The sequence below is a fragment of the Bubalus kerabau genome, chromosome 11, assembly GCF_029407905.1.
Source record: "Bubalus kerabau isolate K-KA32 ecotype Philippines breed swamp buffalo chromosome 11, PCC_UOA_SB_1v2, whole genome shotgun sequence".
Classification (NCBI taxonomy): domain Eukaryota; kingdom Metazoa; phylum Chordata; class Mammalia; order Artiodactyla; family Bovidae; genus Bubalus; species Bubalus kerabau.
Genome location: NC_073634.1, coordinates 106,086,542 through 106,108,303, shown reverse-complemented (window position 1 = coordinate 106,108,303; position 21,762 = coordinate 106,086,542). Strand labels below are relative to the sequence as shown.

The window sequence follows — 21,762 nt, the reverse complement described above, 5'->3', positions numbered from 1 at the left end:
CCTCCTGGGACCCCCCATACCAGGCCTCACAGCCTGGGGGCAGCCCGGGGACCAGGCAGGGCCGGAGGTCAGATGGGGGTGAAATGCCCCCCACTCCCCACCTGCACCCTCCCCCACCTCCTCTCTCAGAGCTGAAGCCCGTCTCCCTGAGCTGCTGGCCTTGGCCACAGGCCCCACTGCAGCCCAGCCAGGCTTCCCCCTCACCCGGCCTGACCTTCCCAACGGGGGTCCCCACCTGGCCCGCCTGACGTGCCCTCGGCTCTGGCCCCCAGATGCCTGCAGCACAACTGGGAATCCTGCAGGGACAGAGGCCAGCTCTGGCCAGGGGACGGGCACTGTCCAGGGGGAGACGGAGGCATCCGGCGGACTAAGCCCACCCCGCCTAGACCTCAGGACACAGCCCCAAACTTGTCTGCAGCAGGCCATCCAGGACAGCGGGAGGAGTGGGACATTGGTCACCAGGAAGATGGATGACACCCTTCCAAGCAGGGAGATGGGCAGAGGGGCAGTCAGACAGTGATGGTGCAAGACCCCTCTCGGGGTCACCTACTCTGCACCTGATGGATGTTACCTGGTTGACCCTCAGAGCGACCCAGGGGAGGTCCAGACTGTGTCTACTTCATGGGGTTAATTTTGCTTCCCAAGGACTCCACCGGGCGGCCTGCTCTCAGAGCACTGGCCCCAGGCTGTGCCCCCAGGACCCCACAGGTGCCAGGCTGGTACTGACCCTGCCAAGGGACCACCCTGACCCTGGACATGTGGCAAGAAGCCTCCGCTCCCGACCCTGGTCACTCAGCACACACGGCCCTCCCTTCAAGACCATCCGCTCCATTCCTTACTTGACAAGCGGGGAAACTGAGTCCCACAGAAAATGGCCACAGCGCTTGGCCTTGAACCAGGTGTCCACCCCTTCTCTGGCCTTAGAACGGCAGACCGAGTGGGAGCCAGAGGCCAGGATGCTGCTGAGCTGGGGAGGCTCACGCCGGGCAGTGGCTGTGGCTGACCTGGAGTGTGGCTCCTGGCCGAGGGTGAGGAGTACCTGTGAGTGCCGACCCTCTGGGGGCTGGTGGGGTCGGGGGAGAGTCCCAGGAAAGGGCCCTGGGGCAAAGCCCCTCGGGATGGTCACTGCTCTGCCCTTCCGGGGCCCCCGCCAGCGCTGTGCCCTTGGTGCTGGTCACCAGGGGCCATGTGGCACCGTGGACGTACCGGGAAGGTCACCTCTCGGCCCCCTGGAAGGCCCTGCTAGTCGGCCCTCTCCTCACACATGTGGACAGAGAAGTGACCCGCCAGCGAGCACCACGGGACCAGACCCCACCCCTGCCCTTCATCTGACAGCCTGCCTGCCTGCACCCCACACCCCATGCCCCACACGGGGCTCTTCCTAGGAGGAGCTGCCCCTGGGAAGCAGGGGAACCCCACTTCCCCCCAGATCTTTCTGGCCTGGGCCAGGCCATCCCACAGGCTCCTCCCCCAGGCCAGACCAGAGAGGGGGCTGGGAGGCCGGCACAGTGCCCGGCCCCTCTGGCACAGAGGGCATCCCAGCTTCCTGCCTGCAGGGTCTGTGCCTCCCGGTGCCTGGGAGATGTATGTAAGCCTGGCCACGCCGTGGCCACCCTCCATCAACGGTGCAGACAGACAGACAGCAGTCTGGGCACCTGCTGGTGATCTGAGTGTAAGTGCCCAGCGTGCTGCCACACGGCCTCGAGGGGCAGCCCTCTCCCCCACGCTCCCCAGGCTCAGTAGGGAGGTAAGCTCACCGTGGTGGTGGGGGTGGGGGGGAAGGATGGGGGTAGAGGGGCAGGCGGCCTAGGGAAGTGGGGATTCTGATGAGGGGTCCTGGGAGGGTGGCATGAACTCCATCTGGGGTCCCTCCGCATGCGGGGTGGGGGGGCCCGGCAGACCGTACCTGGGGGCGCACTGGCCGTCGTCGAACACGAAGGTCCGGTTGGTGTGGCCCCCACCTTGTGCCCCTCTGTAGACATCTCCTGGACCCCTGTGCACCCCGTCGGGAAGCGGCATTGGGCTGGCGGCGGCGACTGGGAGGCAAGGGACACACCGGGAGCGACAGGAGACTTCTTCCCCTCCACCCCTCTCCCAGCGCTGTGCCCTGAAACACTTCTCTGATTTCGGTGGGGGTGGGATTAAAAAAAAAAAATCCTGTTCTAGGGATGGTTTCGGCGCCGGTGCGGGCGCGCCCCCTGCTGGCCACGCCGGGAACCGCGCGAGGGACGGAGCAGTGGTCCCTCCGCGTCCCATCTGCGGAACAGCCTAATCCTGAGACCCTGAGATCCGGGGACCAGGCTCTTCAAATGCTAAAAAACCCCCCAAATCCCAAAGACCACCCCCCCGGGGGCAGGGTTCCACGGTGGGAGGCGCTCTCAGGGGGCTGGGGGCCTCTGGGCGCTTCATGGGTGAGGGTGCCTGCGCGGCTGACCCTGCCCGCCTCTGGGGCAGGAGGGGCGGCCGGTCAGCATCTGACCCGCCCCCATCTCTCCTGCGCCCCGCTCCCCGCCATCCCCCGCCCCCCACCCCCCCACCCCCCCACCCCCACGGCACCGGTCACTCTTGCAGACACCAGCTCACAGACCCCGTGTGTCCATCCGCATCAGCCTCACCCCTGGGAGGCCCCTGGGCCTGGGAGAGGGAAGGGAGGTCGGAGCGCTGGAGGCGGGAGTGAGTGCCCCTACCACCACCCCACCAGGCCTACGCAGTGAGCCCCAGCCCCACCCCGAGCATCTTGCAAACAGGCAGAGAGGCTGGGCTGCACCCTGTTGCTGCTCCACCACCTAAGGGAAGATGCTCAGGAAGCAGAGGGATTGACTGGTGACACCCACCACAGGCTAAAACGGACATCCTGGCTCAGGGTCCCCCCCGCACCCCATGCAGAGTCCTACAGGTAGAGCCCCCGGTCTGTCCCGACCCTCAGTGAATGAACCAGGAGCATGAAGAGAAGCAAAGGCAGAAAAACAGACACAGGGGCAAGACAGCAGCCTCTGAAAATAGGGCGAGGGGCTGGGGCGCCAGATGGGGTGGGGGCCACTGAGGCAGCACCAACCGGGCAGCTCTTCTCAAGGCCCTGGGCACCAACCCACCCCCTGGGGAGGTCAGGGTAGGGGCTGCCAGGGCAGGGCTGGACCTGCTGATTGGGAGGGCGCATGGCAGGTACTTTGTGGTCCTGATGCCTGCATAGCTCCTGAGGTCCCATCTCTGTTTACTCCCAGGAAATGGCAAGCTCAACACCATGTTTTCCTGGAGGGGGCACTCCGTGAAGGCATGGATTGCCCCAAAGTCCTCCGGAGGGCAGCGTGCACCCCCAACTGGCTCACCAGCAGTCTTGCACCCTGGGGGCTTTCCCTGCTCCCTCCTGAGCAGTCCCACCCACCCCTGCCCCACCCTCCAGCAGGACTCCCGCTGGTGTGTGTCCATCTTACAGACCCCTTGGAGGTGCCCTGCTGGTTGGTCAACGAGATGACTAGCCGGCTCTGTCAGTGATGGGAAACAGACAAGCCTGGTAACATTCCTGACATCATCAAGGAAAACAAAACACAGCTTCCATCTGCCATGGAGGAGCCAAGCCCCAAAACACCGGCCCGTCCATCCATCCCCAGCCAGGAGCAGGGAGCCCACCTGCCCCAGGACCCCCGGCCCAGGGGCCCCTGCACACTCGCAGCCAACGTTCTCTGCGGGGTCTACTCCAGCACCGCCCTCCCTTGGGCACCGGGAACACTCCCAGGGCACGGAGCCTGGCTTCTTCTTACACCTCCGATAAACCCCGGACCCTAGGTACTAGCAGAACTGACCGTCCCCAGCCTTTCTTGGGTTCAGCCCAGAAGCAGGGCTATGGGCTGAGCGTAACCGGGTCTCCCTGCTCCCAGACTTGACGTCAGATCCACACACCTTCTTAGCATCGCCCTCGACTGTGACTTGGGTCCCCTGCTCAGCGCCCGCTTCATCCCAGGCCCTGGCCTCCTCCCTCCTCTCCTGCATGTCCCAACACCGCGGGCCCTGAGTCATGGCCCCGCCTGTCCTCCAGCGTCTGACCCGCGGCCTGGCCTGCGCTGACCGGCCCCTCCTCCGTGCTGCCTTCAGGCTGTGGAGCTGAGCAGGGCTGGAGAGTCAGGCCCAAGCCATCAGCTCTCAGGACCTCCAGGGCCACATTTCAGCCATCTCCGGGCGTCCCCACGGTCCACAGTCCACCTGAGGACGCCCTCCTGCAGCCCCCAGCCCCTCCTCAGTTGCAGACAGGTTTCTCGCTTTCCTGGGACAGAGGCTCTGCTCTGGCGCCTGGCCCTGTCCCAGGACGACCACCTGGGGTGGATTCCACTCACCGCAGGGACACCTGCCCCAGCTCCCTTCTGCTTCCCCTCCTGGGAGATGAGGTCTCCCCGACCGTGGCCTCCCCCAGGAAGGGCCCCGCATGCCCCCAGAAGCCCCCTTCAGCATGAGCTCTGACGTCCTCCCGACTGAAATAAGGACTTAGTACCCTCTTCTCCCACTAAAAGTCCGCCTCCTTGAAAGAGGCGGCGTCTCCACTTTCCCCTCCCTCCCTCCCTCCCTTCTTCCATCATCCCTCCACCGGACTTGGTGGGCTGCATGCCCAGCACTGGGCCAGCCCCCGGAGATCCAGTGAGAGGAGCACAGGCCTGGAGACCCAGCCACTCACACTTCAGCGTCAGGAGTGGGCAAAGGGAGGTTTGCCCGCACCAACCTGCTAGAGACAGCGGCTCCGTGCAGCGAGGCCTAAGCCAAGGGCCCTGTCAGGGCAGGAAAACCGGAGGGCAGGTGGTGGGCAGGGGGGTGGGCCACGGCCTAGGTGGAAGGGGCAGGAAGGCCAGCCAGCCTTCCAGTAAGCCGGAAGCTAGGGAGGGCAGAGAGAGGGTGGGTGGGATCAGAGGCAGGCCTGGGAGGTGTGGGGATGCCCCTGGCTCCTAGGTCAGTGGTGGCACTGGCTTAGGCAGAACCCCCCTGGACAAGGATGAGATTTGGGTTAGGGCACCTGCAGGCCCTCAGAGGCGGGTGAAGGCTCTCTGCCCATCCTTAACCAGCCGAAGTCCCGCAATCTCTGCTGACCAGCCTCCCGGCTCCTCTTGCATGTAGCTCCCCCAGCCTCTCACTCCTGCCTCCAAGGGGGCCCACAAGGATCCTAAAACCTTCCTCTAAATCCCCCGGGCCCTGTAGTTCCCTCCTCCGCTCTCAGGTAAGACCAACGCTTCCTGCCACAGAGGCGGTCCTCCCTGCCCACCAGGCCCACGTGCCAGCCCAGGAACCCACCTGGGCTCCTTCCCTGGGAAGCTTTGCCCAGTTCGGTCCTCACCCTGATGGACCCGTCCGGCCCCTCCCTCCACTCTCAGTCCTTGCCCCCTGCCCCCCACCCTCAGTTGTCAGATCCTTCAGGGGAGCACCCCAGCTCGGGACTAGCACCTGGGGGTGCCCACGGCGGGCAGGTGAGAGGAGACCCTCACTCCAGTGGGAAGCTGGGCTGCCCAGCCGGAAGCGGTGGGGGAGGACTGTCCATCTTGGGCACTAACCCAGGCGTGCTTTCTGGCAATTTCTCCAACAGAGGGACCTCAACGCAGGAAGCGGGGCAGAAGTGGGGCAGCGGGGTGGAGGTGGCGCAGAGCGCGCGGGCGCGGGGCAGGCTCCTTCCCAGCGGGAAGCACGTGGGGGCGGGTAGAACGCACGTGAGGGGGCGGGGCTTGGAGGACGGCGTGCGTGGGGCGGGGCGCACGTGGCAGGGTCCGGGGCCTTGCGGTTCTCTTCCGCAGCTGTGCGCGCGCTCATGGCGTCCCGGGCTTCTGAGCCCCGTGCTGGGGTTCCGCGAGTTTCCCGGGGATGCAGGTGAGAACTGGGGAGCGGTTGCTGGAGGGGGCCCTTGCCCAGGGATGCTTGGGTGGGTGGGGGGCGGGCGGTGGTCCGGGCCCAACTCTTCTTTCCAATTGAAATAAAACTGAGTCCTAGCCCCACCCAGCAGGCCCGCTTGGGGCCCACCCCGACCCCCGGGTCCTTGAAGGTTGCGGGCGGAAGACGGAGGGGTGCCAAGAGGCAGGAACTTCAGGGCGTGTTCCAGGCCCCTGTCCTGAGCCCACCCCCTCTAAGATGTTCATCACCGCCTCTGGGCACTAGGGGCGTTTTCTGGGGTCACAGAGCCCCGCGCTCGTGTCTTTTCTCGCGGCAGTGGCCCTTTCCCATCGAGCACCCAGGTCTGCTGCGAGGACCACCTTGGCCAGGGTTCGGGCCAGACCAAGGGGCCTGCGGTGGCGGAGGGTTCCGGCTCCCACCTGCCACGGAACGTGCTCAGCGAGAGGGAGCGCAGGTAGGGGCCGTCGTGGCGGCCGCGCGGTGGGGGCGGGGGTCCGAGGAGGTCAGGCCTGCGCCCGCCGCCTCGTTTCAGACAGCTGTTCGGTAAGGGCACGCTGTAGCGTGTTCTCAAGGTAAATAGAGCCCTCGTGCTGGGGGAGGGCCACCCGTGCAGCCCTTTCTTTGACGTGAAGTTCAGGACCACTCGAGGTTGTACCCCGCTCCAGGCAGGGGTGGTGGTCTAGGCTTGGTGGTGGCCTGTGGCAGACGTCCTGCTAAGCCTGCAACTGGGGTCCAGGGCCCCTGGGGTCAGGGCAGTGCTCTGACCTGGTTCCTGAAGGGCTCAAGGCTTTCTGGGGCTGCCCTCTCGTTTCCTGGCCAAGCCAGACAACCCTACAGTCGGGGGTCCCTTCTCTGCAAGCAGGAAGCGGATCTCCTTGAGCTGTGAGCACCTGCGGGGTCTGCTGCCGCGGTTTGATGGCCGGCGGGAGGACATGGCCTCGGTCCTGGAGATGGCAGTGCAGTTCCTCCAGCTGGCAGGCACCCTGGTGCCCGGCTGGGAGCAGCAGGCTGTGAGTCGTCCTGTGACCACTGGGTTAGCCCTCTGCGGAGGAGCCATGGGCGTCTCCCTGCTCCCAGTCCCCCTCTGTCCCCTGGCAGCTCCGACCACCGGGCGGCCTGGCTTCCCTGGTGTCCCCGCCCCGCACGCCAGGGCTGCTGTTTCCAGTAGACGCACCTTCGTTTGCGTATCACACCTCTGGGAGCCCAGGAGATGAACTGTGGTTTCCACTTACATCCCTTGCCATTGCCCATGGTGCCAAAGCTGGCATGGGTAAAAGTCCCCCCCACTCGGGGGCGGGGCGCCAACTTCAGCCTCCCTCCCTCCAGTCCGGAGCACAGGGTCTGTGCTCAGGGTGGATCTCGGCGACCCCAGGCGGGGTGTCCAGGGGCCGATCACAGCCTGCCTTCTGTGCGTGTTTTCCAGTTGACAGTCTCGGTTGCGTTTCTACTGTTTGTCTCCGCTTCAGGTTCTTGCTTCCTCCAAGGAGCCGTGGCTCGCGTGGCAGACGGATGTCCTGCAGCTGGCCCTGGCAAGTCAGGCCCCGGCAGGCGCCCCGGATGCCGGCGTGGGAACATCCAGTGTGATGTCAGTGTCCCCATGGGGCCAGGGGCCATGGTGGGGGGGTGCGTGCAGACCACTCAGAGGCTCTCCTTTTGTCTTTGCACATCATGCAGTCATCAGGCCCCCCCGAGCTGTGAGGCCGCAGCTGTGGACGAGGGTGAGGCCCTGTCGGGGGTGGCCGACATGCTGGACAGGCCGCCGGCGCTGCCTGGTGAGTGTGAGTGGGTCCCCGTCCTCCCCTCGTGCCGTCCACAGCCAGGCGCATGAGGCTGCCACGATGACCATGTCCCCCTTGTGCTGGACACCCAGCTGTGGGTGGCTCCCCGGACCATGACTGCCACTCCCTGAGTGCCCCAGGAGGCAAGACAGTGCGTGCCCACCCAGGCGGGGAGGGGTGCCGCTGTGGTCAGGGCCGGCAGGAGAGCTGGCGGTGGTTTAGTCGCCGACTCGTGTCCGACTTTCGTGACGCCGTGGACTGTAGCCCTCCAGGCTCCTCTGTCCGTGGGATTCTCCAGACGAGAATACTGGAGTGGGTTACCGTTTTCTTCTCCAAGCAGAGCTGGGCCTCCAGGGAAAGTTGAGAGCTGTACACGGGGGGTGGAGGGGTTATACAGCAGGGTAGACAGGGGTCCTGGAGATAGAGGAGGCGGTGGGGTATGAGGGTCCTGGGGTCTGAGCCGCACCTGTTTGGCCTGAGGCCAAGCGGCCACGTCCTGCAGGCGGGTTCCTGGCCCCAGGTGTCGGGCGCTTCACCTCTGGACCCTTACTTTCTCCTGGTTGCCTGTTGGCACCTTGTTCCCGAGCCTCAGGCATTCCCTGTGCAGGATGCAGTGGGCAGGGGCTGCGGTCTTCGGCGGGGGGCGGGGGGGGTCACTCTGCCTTACCCACTCCTTGCTTCCCTCGTAGAGTCGCCCAGCCTCGTCCCCCAGTCCCCAGGCCCAAGACCCCCCAAGGTCCTGAGGCCATCCCCTCTATGGCCAGTCCGCTCGCAGCAGCCCCCTTCCCCGCTGGTGAGTGAGGAGCCCCGGAGCTGCCTGGGCCAGGCGGGGCCCCCCACTACGGGGGCCGACAAGGCCCTGATGCCGGACTCCAGGTGGGTGCCCGGGCGCGTGTGCACGAGCTGCCAAGGCCTCCTCCCAGCCCCCCAGCCCCCCAGCCCTGGCCCCAGCTGCCCGGACCCACTGCCCAGGAGGTCTGTGCCCATCCCGTCCTCACTGTCTGCCCGGGTGGCCAGACTCTGCCGTGTGGCTTTGTAGTGTGTGTGTGTGTCGGGAAACACTCCTGTCTCCCTAATTGTCGTTTGTTTTGGCTGATGGTAAATGAGTTTGTGTTTTGTGAGTTCCACCAGCTGGGGCGTGGGCTGAGAGCTCTCGGGGGGCTGGAGAGGAGCTGGCAGCGGGCTGGGTGGGTGGGTGGGTGGCAGGGTCCGGCGGGAGGGAGCAACCCGTCAGTAAGCTGACTTTCCGGGCCCACGCCCTCCTCTCGAGGTGCAAGGCCCGGGGTCCACCTGGGACGATCAGGGTGGGGCTTCCTTCTCGTCCTGTCCAGGTCTGTGTCAGGATGTGATGTGGCAGATGGTGCGTCCGTTCTGCTGACCCCTGGTCCCGACTGGTGGCTGGGTGAGTGGACCACCTCCCTACCACCCCCGACCTGGAGCCTGGGTTGGTCCTCAGGCAGGGCTGGGGGCAGGCGGCTGGGACCATGGGGAGATGGGCCCCAGCTTGCCGAGTGACGCCAAGGTTCCAGTGTCTGTATCTGAGTTCTCGTTCCCTTCTCTGCCGGTTTTTTGGGGACCACTGGGTTGGGGCGGGGGGATGGCAGGTGAGGTGCGTGCTTATCGGCGGTGGGCATTTGTGGGTGAGAGTGTATGAGTGCTGGGTGTCAGTGGCTGCGAGTCGGCTTTGGAGCTTTCCCTGAGAACTCGTGCCCACAGAGGCACGAGGGTGCGGGGTGAGTCGAGCGTGTGCAGGATCTGGCGTGGAGGGGGTGCACCTCCTTGGTTCTGGCCCTCCCGGGGGTCTTGAGCAGGGCCAGCAGGAGTGGGCCCACCCACCTGGTCAGGGGCCCTTCTGAGGATGAGCAGGGGACTTCTTGGTGGGGTGGGACAGATGGGTGGGGAGGAGGGGCGTCATCTCCTCTACGCTGACCCTACCCTGCCCACCGTGGGTCCTGGGGTCCTCGTCTGCTCTACTGACATGTCCCATCTGCTTCCAGGGTCCCTGGAGGGCAAAGGCAGCGGCGCCCCTTCTCGGGTGGCCGTCAGGAACAGCCCGCTGGACAGGCTCGAGCCGGGCTTCCTGGGAGACCCCGAGTCTGGCCCCCAGGAGGAGCCCCCAGACGGGCCCCTGGAGCCGTGGGGCTCAGATGGGAGCTGCCCCAGCCCGGTCCTGCGGGACGAGGTGGACAGCATCTTCCCTGACTTCTTCGCCTGCTGAGACCTGGGGAACGGGACCTTTTCGGCAGCACGTGCCACACACTCGGGTGGGGTTTTATTCTGGGTTTGGGCTGCAGCTGTGGTCTAATTCCAGCGAAGGCTGGCGCAGAGCGGAGGCTGAGTATTAAAGAGGAGAGCGCTTTTCCTGGAGGAAGCAAAACTTGTGTAGCTTTTGTGCAATTGATGCGATTCGCTGGGCAGATGGCACCAGTTCCGTTCACAGTGCAGGCGTCTGCCTGGGTTTTGTTTCTGTGAGGCTCCTGGCCTGTGCGATCTCTAAATAATGGTGCTGGGGGTGGCGGGGGCAGGGGCTCCCTGGACTGAGACTCCTGTGTCCTGGGCCTGCTCCCCGAGAGGTGGGTGTGGGACGCCCTGCCCCTGTGATGCTGGTCCCGGGAGCTCCAGAGATGCCCATCAAGGAGGCCTGTCTCTGGGCCAGGAGGTGCCAGGGCAGGACGGACCTCTGTCTTCGAGGTGGGGGCCTCGGCGCTCCCCTCACAGGGCCTGTTGGGGGCCCGGGACAGAGGCTGCCTGGCTTTTAATGCTTGGACTCCTAGCTGTTCCCGTCCACCTCGGAATCTGGGAAGCACTGGGTTCCTGGGAGGAGTGCCCCTCCACTCCGGTATGGCAGGGTGACCCTGTCCGAGTCCCACTACCTTTCGGCCACCGTGAAGGTGGTGCCAGTCTCTGAGCCAGGCTGGTCAGGGGCTCACTCCTCCCTGGCCTCTGCGTGTCCCTTTCTGGAGACCCCGGGTTCTGGGCCCACTTGGAGGAACCCTATCTGAGCCCTGGGCAACCTTAACCCAGCACCCCAGGAGGGAGGCGGGGGGCCGGGGTGGGGGCTCAGCTCTTTCAGAAGCCTGATTGAGGCCCCAGGGGGACAGGTGGACCCACCCTGGGGGATAGGACCCTGCCCCAGGTGGTAGGCAGGGCTCACCTGTGCTGCCTCGATCCCACGGTTGGGGGCGGGGGGCTGAACCCGGTGCCGGGAATGGTCCCGGGTCAGGGTTGACAGCGGTGCCTGGGCTGTCATGGGAGGAGCGTGGCAGGAAGGGCAGCCGCCAAGACCCGCGCCCGCCCCGGGCCCCGGGGCCTGTCCTGTTGGCCCTGGGGCTGCATACATAAAGCTCCTGCGTTGAACGCTTTAGATGACCCACCACCCCCACCCCGGGCTGGTGGCTGGGACCTGGCCTCTCTCGCTGCAGCTGCCTGGGGGAGTGGAGAGAAAGCCCCTCCACGGTGGGGAGAACCCAGGCTGTTGCCTGGCCTGGTCAAAACTGCTGGAGCCAAGGAGCTGGGGTCCACGAAACTGCTTGCTTTCCGCCCCCTCCACTTCTCTGGCCCTCGCTGAACCAAATCAGCGAGGCTGATTGCGTGTCTTGTTGGCTGTAATTGTGTGTCTGGGGGTGAGTTTAGAAAACCAGCAAGCCGGTGATTACTAATTCTGTGAGTTGGGGAGGCCTCAGCACAATCCCGCATCTCTCAAGGTGATCCACTCTTCTTCCCCCGACCCCAGGGGGTCCTGCTTGCCTGGCCCCAGGACACAGCAGGCTCTGCCAGGCCCAGCGGGACCCCAGCACCCTGGGGCTGCACCATCTCCCAGGCCCACCCATCCCTCAGCTCGGGCCAGTGCGGCCAGGCCTCGGTGGCAGGCAGCTGGCTGTCCTTGGAGCTGACCAGCCGTCGGCCAACACCCTTGGTCCGGCTTGCCTCCCCTGCCCCTCTGTGCTGCCCACCGTGCTCCTTGAACTTGGCGGCCACCACAGATCAGTACTCGCTGGTGTTGTGGTCGAGGTGCCCAGTGCCACCTGGGACTCTCACGCCGTCTCTGGTCACAGGTCCTGCCCTGGAGCATGGCCTGCTTGGGGCCTCCCCACAGAGCTAGGAGGGGGCGGGTTCTGCTGCCCTCCAGGGTCTGGAAGGCTCCACTTACTGGGGAGGGGGCTGTGGTCCCAGGGTCCCTTGCCCACCACTAGGCTGTGACCTCTTGGCAAGGACACATCCATCCGTGAGGAGGGAACCCTCAAACTCACACTCCAGTGAACATGGGGAGCCCAGCAGCTCTCCTGTTGGGGCGCTCTCTTAGGTTGAATGACAAAGTCCGGTGGGGACCAGCTTGCGTGAGGGAGGCTTAAAGTGGCTGCCGATGGGGGAAGCTGGGAGTGGTCGATGACTGCCAGGAGCCCGAGTCATGGTCCCACGTGTGGGGCATCGGAGCTGAGCCCGCTCGGGCTTGCGGAGTGCGGTGCTGTGAGGGGGCCCCGAGCCAGCACGCTGGCACCGGAGGGGCCGTGGAGGGGCCAGAGTGCCACGAGCTGGGCTCACTGCATCCCTGCCTGTTTTCCTAGATGTGGGGCGAGGCCTGGTGGGTCACGTGAGGTCGCGCCTGGAGTGCTGGTGGTGGGTCGGGTCCCGGTCATGGTCCCCTCCTCCGGCGCTGCCCTCCCTGTCCTCCCCAGGCCTCAGGGTGTTCTCTGCAGGTGGCCAGGGCTCAGCTGGCTGCCTCTGTTTCCAGTTCAGGCAGGTCTCCTGATGAGGCCACCGTGCTTCCAGACATCAGCTCCTGACCGCTCTGCATCACAGCATCAAACTTGGGGCTCGGCTGACTTGGGACCTGGGGTTTTACACCCGATCACCCGGTTCTGTGCTCAGTGGCCTCCTCCACAGGGGCCCCATGGTGAGAGCACCCCCACTCAAACCCCCAGAAGGGGTCCCTCCTTAGCCAGGGGCTCCACAACAATCACATTGCCCAGGGCCCTGGGCAGGCCCCTTGGCAGAGTCACAACAGCTTCCCGAGATGCGAATTTTCCGCAGGAACGAAAGCTCTTGTGGAGGCCGCCTCCTGAAACAGACCTGTCTGAGGCCCCTGCACCCCTGTGTCCTTGCCCACATGGCAAACAGCTTCCTCTTTGTCCCAGGGCCTAGGTGATCTCAGCCATGTGCGGGCATTCATGTCAAGAGTGCCCAACTTGCTCAGCCACCACAGAGACCACGGAAGCCAGGGTAGCCCTGAAAATGCCAGCCCATGGGTAGCTGTTTAATACCACAGCCAGCTCTGCAGCAGCACGGGAGCCGCCCCTGGACAGGTGGTCAGAAGGAGACCAGCCTGTCTGGGGGCTGGCTGCGGGCCTTCCACGGGTGTTCGTCCAAGTGACCCTGCAGGCCTCCAGCCCGGCGGCCCTGAGGTCCAAACCCGGGGCTCCCTCAGCCCTCCACCTTGCAGGTTGGTAGGATGGAGACTCAGGTGTTCTGCATGCGTCTCATCCAGCCCTGCATGCTGGCCCCAGGCTGCCCGCTTGCCCCGGCCCGTGCGTGAGTCTGATCTTGTGTCTGCAGGCGGCTCCCCGCTAGTGGGTTGTTTTTGGAGGGGCTGGTCCACCCGCGTTGCTCATGTCCTCCCAGTAGGAGCCTTTGGTTGCCTTGGACCTTGCTGTGTCTTCCAGTGGTGTGGGTGTGAGTGTGGCAAGCGTGCAGGTGGCCGAGCCACTGACCCAGTGGACCTTAGACCAGGAAGTGAAGACCTGGCTTTTGCATAGAGACGCCTGCCACCAGGATGCATACGGCTTCCCGGGGTCCCTGGCACGGCTGTTGGAAGGGCTCTCATGTGGTGGAGTCTCATACTTTGATTTTAGATGTATTTGAAATTCACAAAAGCAGTATCACAGGGCATATCTTTTTGTGTCCAGTTATTCTGTGTGGAATATTATGTTTGTGAGATTCATCCACATTACTTTTATTTATTTATTTATTTTTTTTTTCCACATTACTTTTAAATTCATTTTCATTATGATACGACATCCCTAACGTAGAGTTTACGGTCTCAACCACTTTCTAAATATGTATATGTATTTTTAAATTGGAGGATAATTGCTTTACAATGAAGGTTGCAGTTCTAGGGTATCAGGCACACTCACGTCATTGTATAACCACCCCCACATCCATCTCCAGAACTTTCTTATCTCCCCAGAACTTTCTTATCTCCTCAGACGGACCCTGTGTCCCCACAAAAAACTGTCTCTTCTCTCTTCCCCCAGCCACTGAGCTCCACCGTCTACACTCGTCTCTATGGATTTGACTCCTCTAGGGACCTCTTGGACTGCAAGGAATTCCAGCCAGTCAATCTGAAAGGAAATCAGTCCTGAATATACATTGGAAGCACTGATGCTGAAACTGAAACTCCGATACTTTGGCCACATGATGCTCATTTGAAAAGACCCTCATGCTGGGAGAGATTAAAGGCAGGAGGAGAAGAGAATGACAGAGGATGAGATGGTTGGATATCATTACCAACTCTATGGACATGAGTCTGGGTGAACTCCGGTGATGTTGGTGATGGACAGGGAGGCCTGGCGTGCTGCAGTCCACGGGGTTTCAAAGAGTCGGACACGACTGAGCAACTGAACTGAACTGAGGGACCTCTTACAGGCCCTGGTGGCTCAGATGGTAAAGAGGCCTGTGTCAGAGTTTCTCACTTTTTATGTCTGAATGATATTTCATTGTGAATATTTTATGAATGAATATCGTTAGATGTGACATGGGCTCACCTGTCTGTCTGTGGCCATCTGGGTTGCTGCAGCCTTTTGGTTGGCATGACCACTGCTGCTATGAACCTGGGTGGGCAAATATCTTTTTGGGTTCCTGCTTTCCATTATTTGGGGTGTGTACTCAGATATGTAATAGCTGGATCAATTAAAAGCTCTTGTGTTTATTTGTGAAACGGCCATACTGCGTCCCACGGCAGCTGCACTGGTTTTCACTCCCACTGATGCATGAGGGTTCTAGTTTTCTCCACGTTGTCATCAACACTTGTTTTTATAACAGCCGCCCTAATGGGTGTGAAGTGATAGCTTGATTTCAATTTCCATAATGATTATTGATCTTGACCCTTTTTTTTAAAGTACTTATTGGCCATTTGTATGTCTTCTTGGGGAAAATGTCTATTCAAGTCCTTTGCCCATTTTTAAATGTTGTTGTTGCTGTTCAGATCAGATCAGATCAGTTGCTCAGTCGTGTCCGACTCTTTGTGACCCCATGAATTGCAGCACACCAGGCCTCCCTGTCCATCACCAACTCCCGGAGTTCACTCAGACTCACGTCCATCGAGTCAGTGATGCCATCCAGCCATCTCATTCTCTGTTGTCCCCTTCTCCTCCTGCCCCCAATCCCTCCCAGCATCAGAGTCTTTTCCAAGGAGTCAACTCTTCGCATGAGGTGGCCAAAGTACTGGAGTTTCAGCTTTAGCATCATTCCTTCCAAAGAAATCCCAGGGCTGATCTCCTTCAGAATGGACTGGTTGGATCTCCTTGCAGTCCAAGGGACTCTCAAGAGTCTTCTCCAACACCACAGTTCAAAAGCATCAATTCTTCGGCGCTCAGCCTTCTTCACAGTCCAACTCTCACATCCATACATGACCACTGGAAAAACCATAGCCTTGACTAGACGGACCTTTGCTGGCAAAGTAATGTCTCTGCTTTTGAATATGCTATCTAGGTTGGTCATAACTTTCCTTCCAAGGAGTAAGCGTCTTTTACTGAGTTGGAAAAGATCTTTATATATTCTGGATATTGGTCTCTTATCAGATACAGAATTTGCAAAAGTTGTCTCCCATTCTGTGTTGCCTTGTTAGCATAGTTCAGTTTTTTTTCTATTATCTGTGCTTTTGGTTTCATATTTAAGAAACCTTGGCGTGACCCACAGGTACAAAGCTCTCCCTGCGTTTTAGCACCCAGTGTGCAGCAGTGTGAAAGTGCTTGATGCCATGGAGCCGTCCCGTTAGAAGTGGTGGAGATGGTAAGAGGTTTACAGTTTAGCTCTTCTATTTGAGCTGTTTTGAGTTAACTTTTGCATGTATGTAAGGTAAGGGTCCACCTTTATCCTTTTGCATGTGGAGATCCAGTTTTCCCAACACTGTTTGGTGAAATGACTGTTCTTTCCCTGTTGAGTGGTCTTGGCACCCTGGTCAAAATTCATTTGACCATAGAAGTGAGGGTTTGATTCTGATCCCTCTGTTCTGCCGCATTGCTCTGTAGTCTGTCTTTATGCAGTGCCACACTGTTTTGATGACTGTAACTTTGTAGTAGGTTTTGAAATCAGCAAGTGTGAGTCTTCCACTTTGCCCTGCTTTCCAAGGTGGTTTTGGCTACTTTGCATCCCTGGAGTTCCCATAAGAATTTTTAAACGGGCTTTTCTATTTCTTGGGATCCATATGGGTTTTAAAATGGGTTTTTCTATTTCTGAAAAAAAGAAAACTTTAGGATTTTGATAGGGGTTGCAATGAACTGTTGATGGCTTGGGCGGTACTGACATCTTCACAATGTGAAGTTTTCCAATCCTCAAACCTAGGATGTGTTTCCATTTGTTTGCATCTTGAATTTCTTTCAGCGGTGGTTTTCAGCGTCCTAGTCTTTGTCTCCTTGGTTAAGTTTATTTCTAAGTATTTCACTCTTCTTGATGCTATTGTAAATGGAATTGTCTTCACAATTTCCTTTGCAAATTTTCTTTATTGTCCGTGTACAGAAACACAGTGGATTTTTATGTGTTGACTTTGTGTCCTGCAAGTTTGCTGAATTCTTTTTTTAGTACTCAACTTTTTTTTGGTAGGATCTTTAAGGCTTTTCTGCACATAAGATTATGTTATCTGCAAACAGGTAGTTTTACGTCTTCCTTTCCAGTGTGGGTGGCGTTCATGGGCGCACCCACATTCCTCTCCGTCACACAGAGCTGTGGTCAGCCCATCCTCACCGCTGAGCAGCAGTCCTGTGCTGTTGCTCGGATCATCTTGCTGTCAGTGGACGTTTGGGTTCCTTGTGGCCTTTGACTCTCGCCCATAGAAGTCCTCTGGTGTTGTTCAGTCGCTCAGTCGTGTCCAGCTCTTTGCAGCCCCACGGACTGCAGCATGCCAGGCTTCCCTTTCACCATCTTCCCGAGTTTGCTCAAATTAATATCCACTGAGTCAGTGATGCCATCTAACCATCTCATCCTCTGTCACCGCCTTCTCCTCCCGCCCTCAATCTGGAAGTCCTTTAGTGACTTACAACTCCATTTATTTGTGGACCAAAACTGAATATTTAGTGTTGCATACTAAACAAGCATTCAATGCTAAAGGAATGACTAGATAGTTAATTAAATATTTAAAGAGTATAATCGTTGGATCCTGAGCAGGTGTGCTTCTATTAAAAACTACAAAAGCTTTTCCCAGAGTGGCTGTACCATTTGGTATCCCCACCGAAAACACTCCAGAATGCTCATTTTGCATCCTTGCGGAGACGGGGTGAGTCAGCCCTTAATTTTAGCTGTTCCAGTGGGTGTGACGTCGGAGGACACCTTGGCTTGGATTAACCTCTCTGGTGACTAGTGATGGCAGGCACCTTCTCACGGGTTGGTTGGCCATTCGTCTGCCTCCTGTTGCGAAGTGTCTGTTCCCACTTGCTGCCCGATTTTAAACTGGGTGGTTTGTTTTTCGCTGTTGGCTTTGTAGCAAGGCCTTCAGAGAGGCCTCTGGAGCCTCACTCCCGGATTCCAGCTTGCGGCCCTGGGGGACGGGCGAGAGCTGACGGCCTCTATCACGGGGCCCTGTTCCTTGGAGGACGCTTCCTGGGTTAGAACTCTGGCTCAAGGTCTGTTTACCCCATCGGCACTTTCCAGGGACGGTTTCTCATCCTCCGTCCTCTGTCATTTCGGAGGAAAAGCAAAGCCAGAGTTTCCTGCGTGATGCTACCTTTGAGTTTCAGGGAGCCTGACAGTGGTTTGCATTGCTTGGAGTTTGTTGAGTGTCTAGAATCCAAGCATTGTCTTTTATCAAGTTTGGGTTTTTGTTTTTCCATTATTTCTTTACAATGTTCTGGTTGTTTCTTTGGGGTGTGTGTGTGCTGGCCTGTGTCACTCCCTTCTCTCCACAAGGCTCCAGTTCAGTGTGTATCAGGCCTTTGGACCCTGCTTGTGGTTGCTGACATGCTCTTCATTTTTTGAAAAAAAGATTTCTCTGTTTGGCTGTGCTGGGTCTTAGTTGCAGCATGCGGAATCTTTAGTTCTGAGCATGTGAACTCTTTGTTGTGGCATGGGACGTCTAAATTCCTGACCAGGGATCAAACCTAGGCCTTTCCAACTTGGCCCTCTTTCTAGCAGCCGTGTCTGCAGGGCGGTGTCTGGAGCTCAGGTGTGGCCTGGGGCGGCTGGCCTCTATTTCCTGGCCTCTCTCCCCCAACGCGGGGCTTTGCGATGCCTTCCGTGCCCTCAGGCCCGCCTACGTGGGGCCCAGCCCTCCGCACCCTGCTCCTGCTCAGCCAGGGGCCCCGTCGGGCCGGCTCTGGGTCTGGACAAAGCCCACCAGAGGGTCCTTCCTCCTGCCCTCTGCCGCCCGAGGCCGAGAAAAAAGGCTGCTCCCTTCCAGAGAGGAAAGGCGTGGGGGATCGGGGATGAAAGAGCTGCATGCCTGGGTGCCTCTTGCCCAGCTGGGTGGGAGGGCTCAGCCGTCCTTCCTTCCTGTCCTCCCCCGGCCAGCCGTGCTGTCTGACCTGCCGCACTCCACCGGCCCCCGGGGCTGCCTCCGCCCTGGAGTCTGCCCACACCCGCGCTGGACTGGCAGAGTCCCGTCCAGGAGTAACTCATGTGGCTCAGTGGACGTGGGTCCCAGGGACCCCTGCTTACAAGTCCAGAAAGCTCAGGACGTCAATGCCCTCTGCCTCTGCCGGACCCAGCCTCCAAAACTGCCGCTGGCGTCCCGTCCAACGCTCTGGGTGCTTGACTCTGGCCCAGCTGCCTTGGCGATGGGCACCTTCAGGTGGGGCCACATAGGGCCGGATGGGGGTTTGTCAGGGCTACCATTGTCTTTCTCTCCTGGAAACAAAATCTTTCACATCGTAGCAGGTAGAACGAATACAGATGCTGAGAAGAACATTCCTGTTTAAGACCCCACTGGCGCTCTGGGGCAACCGGATGTCTTTTCTACCTACTGTTCCTCAAGCCTTTTCATACTGTTCAAGGGGACGACAGAGGATGGGATGGTTGGATGGCATCACCGACTCGATGGACAAGAGTGTGAGCAAGCTCCGGGAGATGGTGATGGACAGAAAACCTGGCGTGCTGCAGTCCATGGGGTCGCAAAGAATCGGACGCGATTGAGCGACTGAACTGAACCATTGTCAAGCAACTTAGTTTTTAAAAATTGCAGTATAGTGTATTTACAGTGTTTTGGGTAGACAGCAATGTGATTCAGTTATATATATATTTTTTCAGTTTTTTTCATTATAGGTTTTTATAAGGTATTGAATATAGTTTCCCCTGCTGTACAGTAGGTCCTGGTTATTATCTGTCTTATATATGCAGCCAATATAAGTCAGTCGTGTCTGACTCTTTATGACCCCATGGACTGTAGCCCACCAGATTCTTCTGTCCATGGGATTCTCCAGGCAAGAATGCTGGAGTGGGTTGCCATGCCTTCCTCCAGGGGATCTTCCCAACCCAGGGATCAAACCCATGTCTTATATATAGTTGTTGGAGGAGGAAATGGCGACCCAGTCCAGTGTTCTTGCCCAGAATTCCCCATGGACAGAGGAGCCTGGCAGACTGCAGACCATGGAGTCTGTAGAATTGGACACGACTTAGCCACTGAACAGCAACATGCGTAGTTGTGTGTATATTTTAATCCCAAACTGCTAAATTATGTACCCCACTTTCCCCTTCAGTAACCACAAGTTTGTTTTCTATGTCTGTGAATCTATTTCTCTTTTGTAAATAAGTTCATTTATTTTTTTAGATTCCACAAGAGATACCATATGATATTTATCTTTTTCTTACTTCACTTAGTATGATAATCTCTAGGTCCATCCATCTTGCTGCAAATGGCATTATGTCATTCTTTTTAATGGCTAAATAAGTATTCCCTTGTATGTGTGTGCATCTTGTTTATCCATCCACCCGCAGGGGGACATTTAGGTCGCCTCTGTGCGTTGGCTGCTGTAAAGAGTGAGGCAGTGAACGCTGGGGTACGTGTATCTTTTCAAGTTAGAGTTTCCTCCGGATATTCACCCCTGTGCTCTGACTGTGGACTGTGGGCTCCAACTTTGCTGCCCGCTGCACCTGTTTCCTTCTACCTGGGGGTCTCTGGGTTTGTGTTGGGCAGTGGGCAGCCCCAGTCCCACACAGAGCTCCAGAGCCTGGCTCAGACAGCCAGCAGCTTGGGGACACCCTGCTCTGGGCTCAGCTCCCCTCTGAGCCTCCTTCTGGAGCAGATGCTGCTTCCCTGTGGTCCAGAGTCATGAGCCCCCACCCAAGCATCCCTCTGGGCTGCCCCAGTTCTCCCCAGACACCAGCTTTCCACACCAGCAGGCCCCAGCCACGTGGGGAGCTTCCTATGTGTCCCTTGCCATGGCCCAGCAGGCTGGAGTGGGGTTCCAGATAGGGAGCCGGAGGCCGGGCTCATGAGAATGTGGGCTTCCCCAGGCTCCAGGCCATCCAGATGGCGTCTCCTTGTCCTGCATTTGGCTCCTTAGGAAGGGACTCAAAGCTCTCCATCCCCGCCGCCTGGGGCCCGTTCCCAGGGCAGCTGACTCAGCGACTGAACAGACAGTGGTCCTGGGCAGGGTGGGTTTCCTGGTCCTCCACGCAGCCCTGGCCCCCATCCGCAAGGTTTCCAGGGCAGAGGCTGTGCGCCCCTGCAGGGGGAGGGATGGGGCCAACTCCTCCTCACCCTGGAGTGGTGCCCCCTGACCCGCCTTGCAGCTCCCCCTTGAGCTGCACTGCAGGCGGGTAGGGGTTTGGCAAGCACACGGGGGTGGTCTGGTCCCTATTCAGAGGGCAGGTTGGGGAGGCGGAGGGAACCCTGGGGTGGGGGCAGGGGCCCTGGGGGTGGCGGGGGCTGGGCCCCAGTGAGGCCAGGGCTGGTGGGAAGCGCCCCAGGCCCTGGGGAGGGGGAGGAGCCTAGTAACATTTTCTGGGAAGGAAGGACCAACTCTCTCTCTTTTTAACCGTTTATTTTGGAGCACTGGAGATTCACAGGTAGATGTGCAGAGAGCTCCGAGTCCCCTCATCCCCTCTCCTGATGCCGACCTCCCCCGCTGCCCCCACCCATGCTGGGGTGGGTACCACCCACCCTTGCAGATTCTCTGTCCTTCCTGCCCGGCAGCCATGTCCGCCGCTGCCCAGAGCCTCCGGCCCCGTGAGAGCCCTGCCCTCCTCCAGGGCCCCCCCGCCGCTGCCCCCTGAGATGGCTGCGGTTTTGTCCCTGGAGACCGAGCCCTGGAGGTTGGCTGCTTTCTCTCGACCTGACTCCCTGGAGGCCCGTCGTCTGCGTTGTCTCTGGTGTGAGGCCCGACCACACTTTGTTCGGCTGCTGGCCCGCGGGGAGCCCCGGGCTGTCACAGCTGGGGGACGCCGGGCAGAGCTGCCCAGAGGTCATGGTGTGGACATGATCTCACGTCTCTCTGGTGGATGCCCAGTGGACAGTCAACTTTTAACCCACGAAGCAACTGTGGGCTGCTCAGGACCTCCCAGTGAACTCACCAAGAGGTGGGGTGAGGGCAGGGGTCGCTGGTATCAGAGGGAAGGGAGTGAAGAGGCGCATGGGCTGGTTGACGACCTTGGGGACCCCTCCCCCCCAAACCTCGCAGACCCTCATCAGAGGGGCCTGCAGGCCCCTGCTTCTCAGAAGAGATGCTCTGGCGGGCCAGTCCCTGCAGGAGGAGGGGGTGAGCTTACGGGGGCCAGGCCGGTTCCTGCGAGGGGAGGTCAGCTGGAGGAGGAGACTTTGTGTGGTGGACAGTCCCCCCGACCCCAACAATACGTCTGCCCTCAGATCTCAGTGTCCGGAACCTGGGAATGGGATCTTGTTCAGGGAAGAGCTCTCTGCAGAAGGGATAAGGGTGAGGATCTTGAGATGAGATTGTCCTGGAGAAGGCCAGTGGTCCTCGCT

At 59.7% G+C, this 21,762-nt stretch overlaps 1 protein-coding gene across 4 annotated transcripts; it reads left to right on the top strand.

The window, feature by feature from the left end:
- The first annotated feature begins 4,927 nt into the window (after window positions 1–4,927).
- SOHLH1 (spermatogenesis and oogenesis specific basic helix-loop-helix 1) lies at window positions 4,928–19,742 on the top strand. Of its 4 annotated transcripts, XM_055539226.1 has the most exons (9): window positions 4,928–5,197; window positions 5,766–5,838; window positions 6,176–6,313; window positions 6,722–6,869; window positions 7,326–7,444; window positions 7,534–7,631; window positions 8,327–8,513; window positions 8,969–9,039; window positions 9,635–10,007. In XM_055539226.1, exons 2-9 carry the CDS (start codon window positions 5,780–5,782, stop codon window positions 9,853–9,855), a joined length of 1,041 nt encoding a protein of 346 aa, XP_055395201.1. In that variant the 5' UTR covers window positions 4,928–5,197; window positions 5,766–5,779; the 3' UTR covers window positions 9,856–10,007. The 4 variants fall into 4 exon arrangements, with proteins under 4 accessions (XP_055395201.1, XP_055395203.1, XP_055395202.1 ...); XM_055539227.1 differs by lacking the exons at window positions 4,928–5,197; window positions 9,635–10,007 and adding an exon at window positions 18,717–19,742 and having other exon boundaries at window positions 5,712–5,838; XM_055539225.1 differs by lacking the exon at window positions 4,928–5,197 and having other exon boundaries at window positions 5,712–5,838.
- The last annotated feature ends 2,020 nt before the right edge of the window (window positions 19,743–21,762 follow it).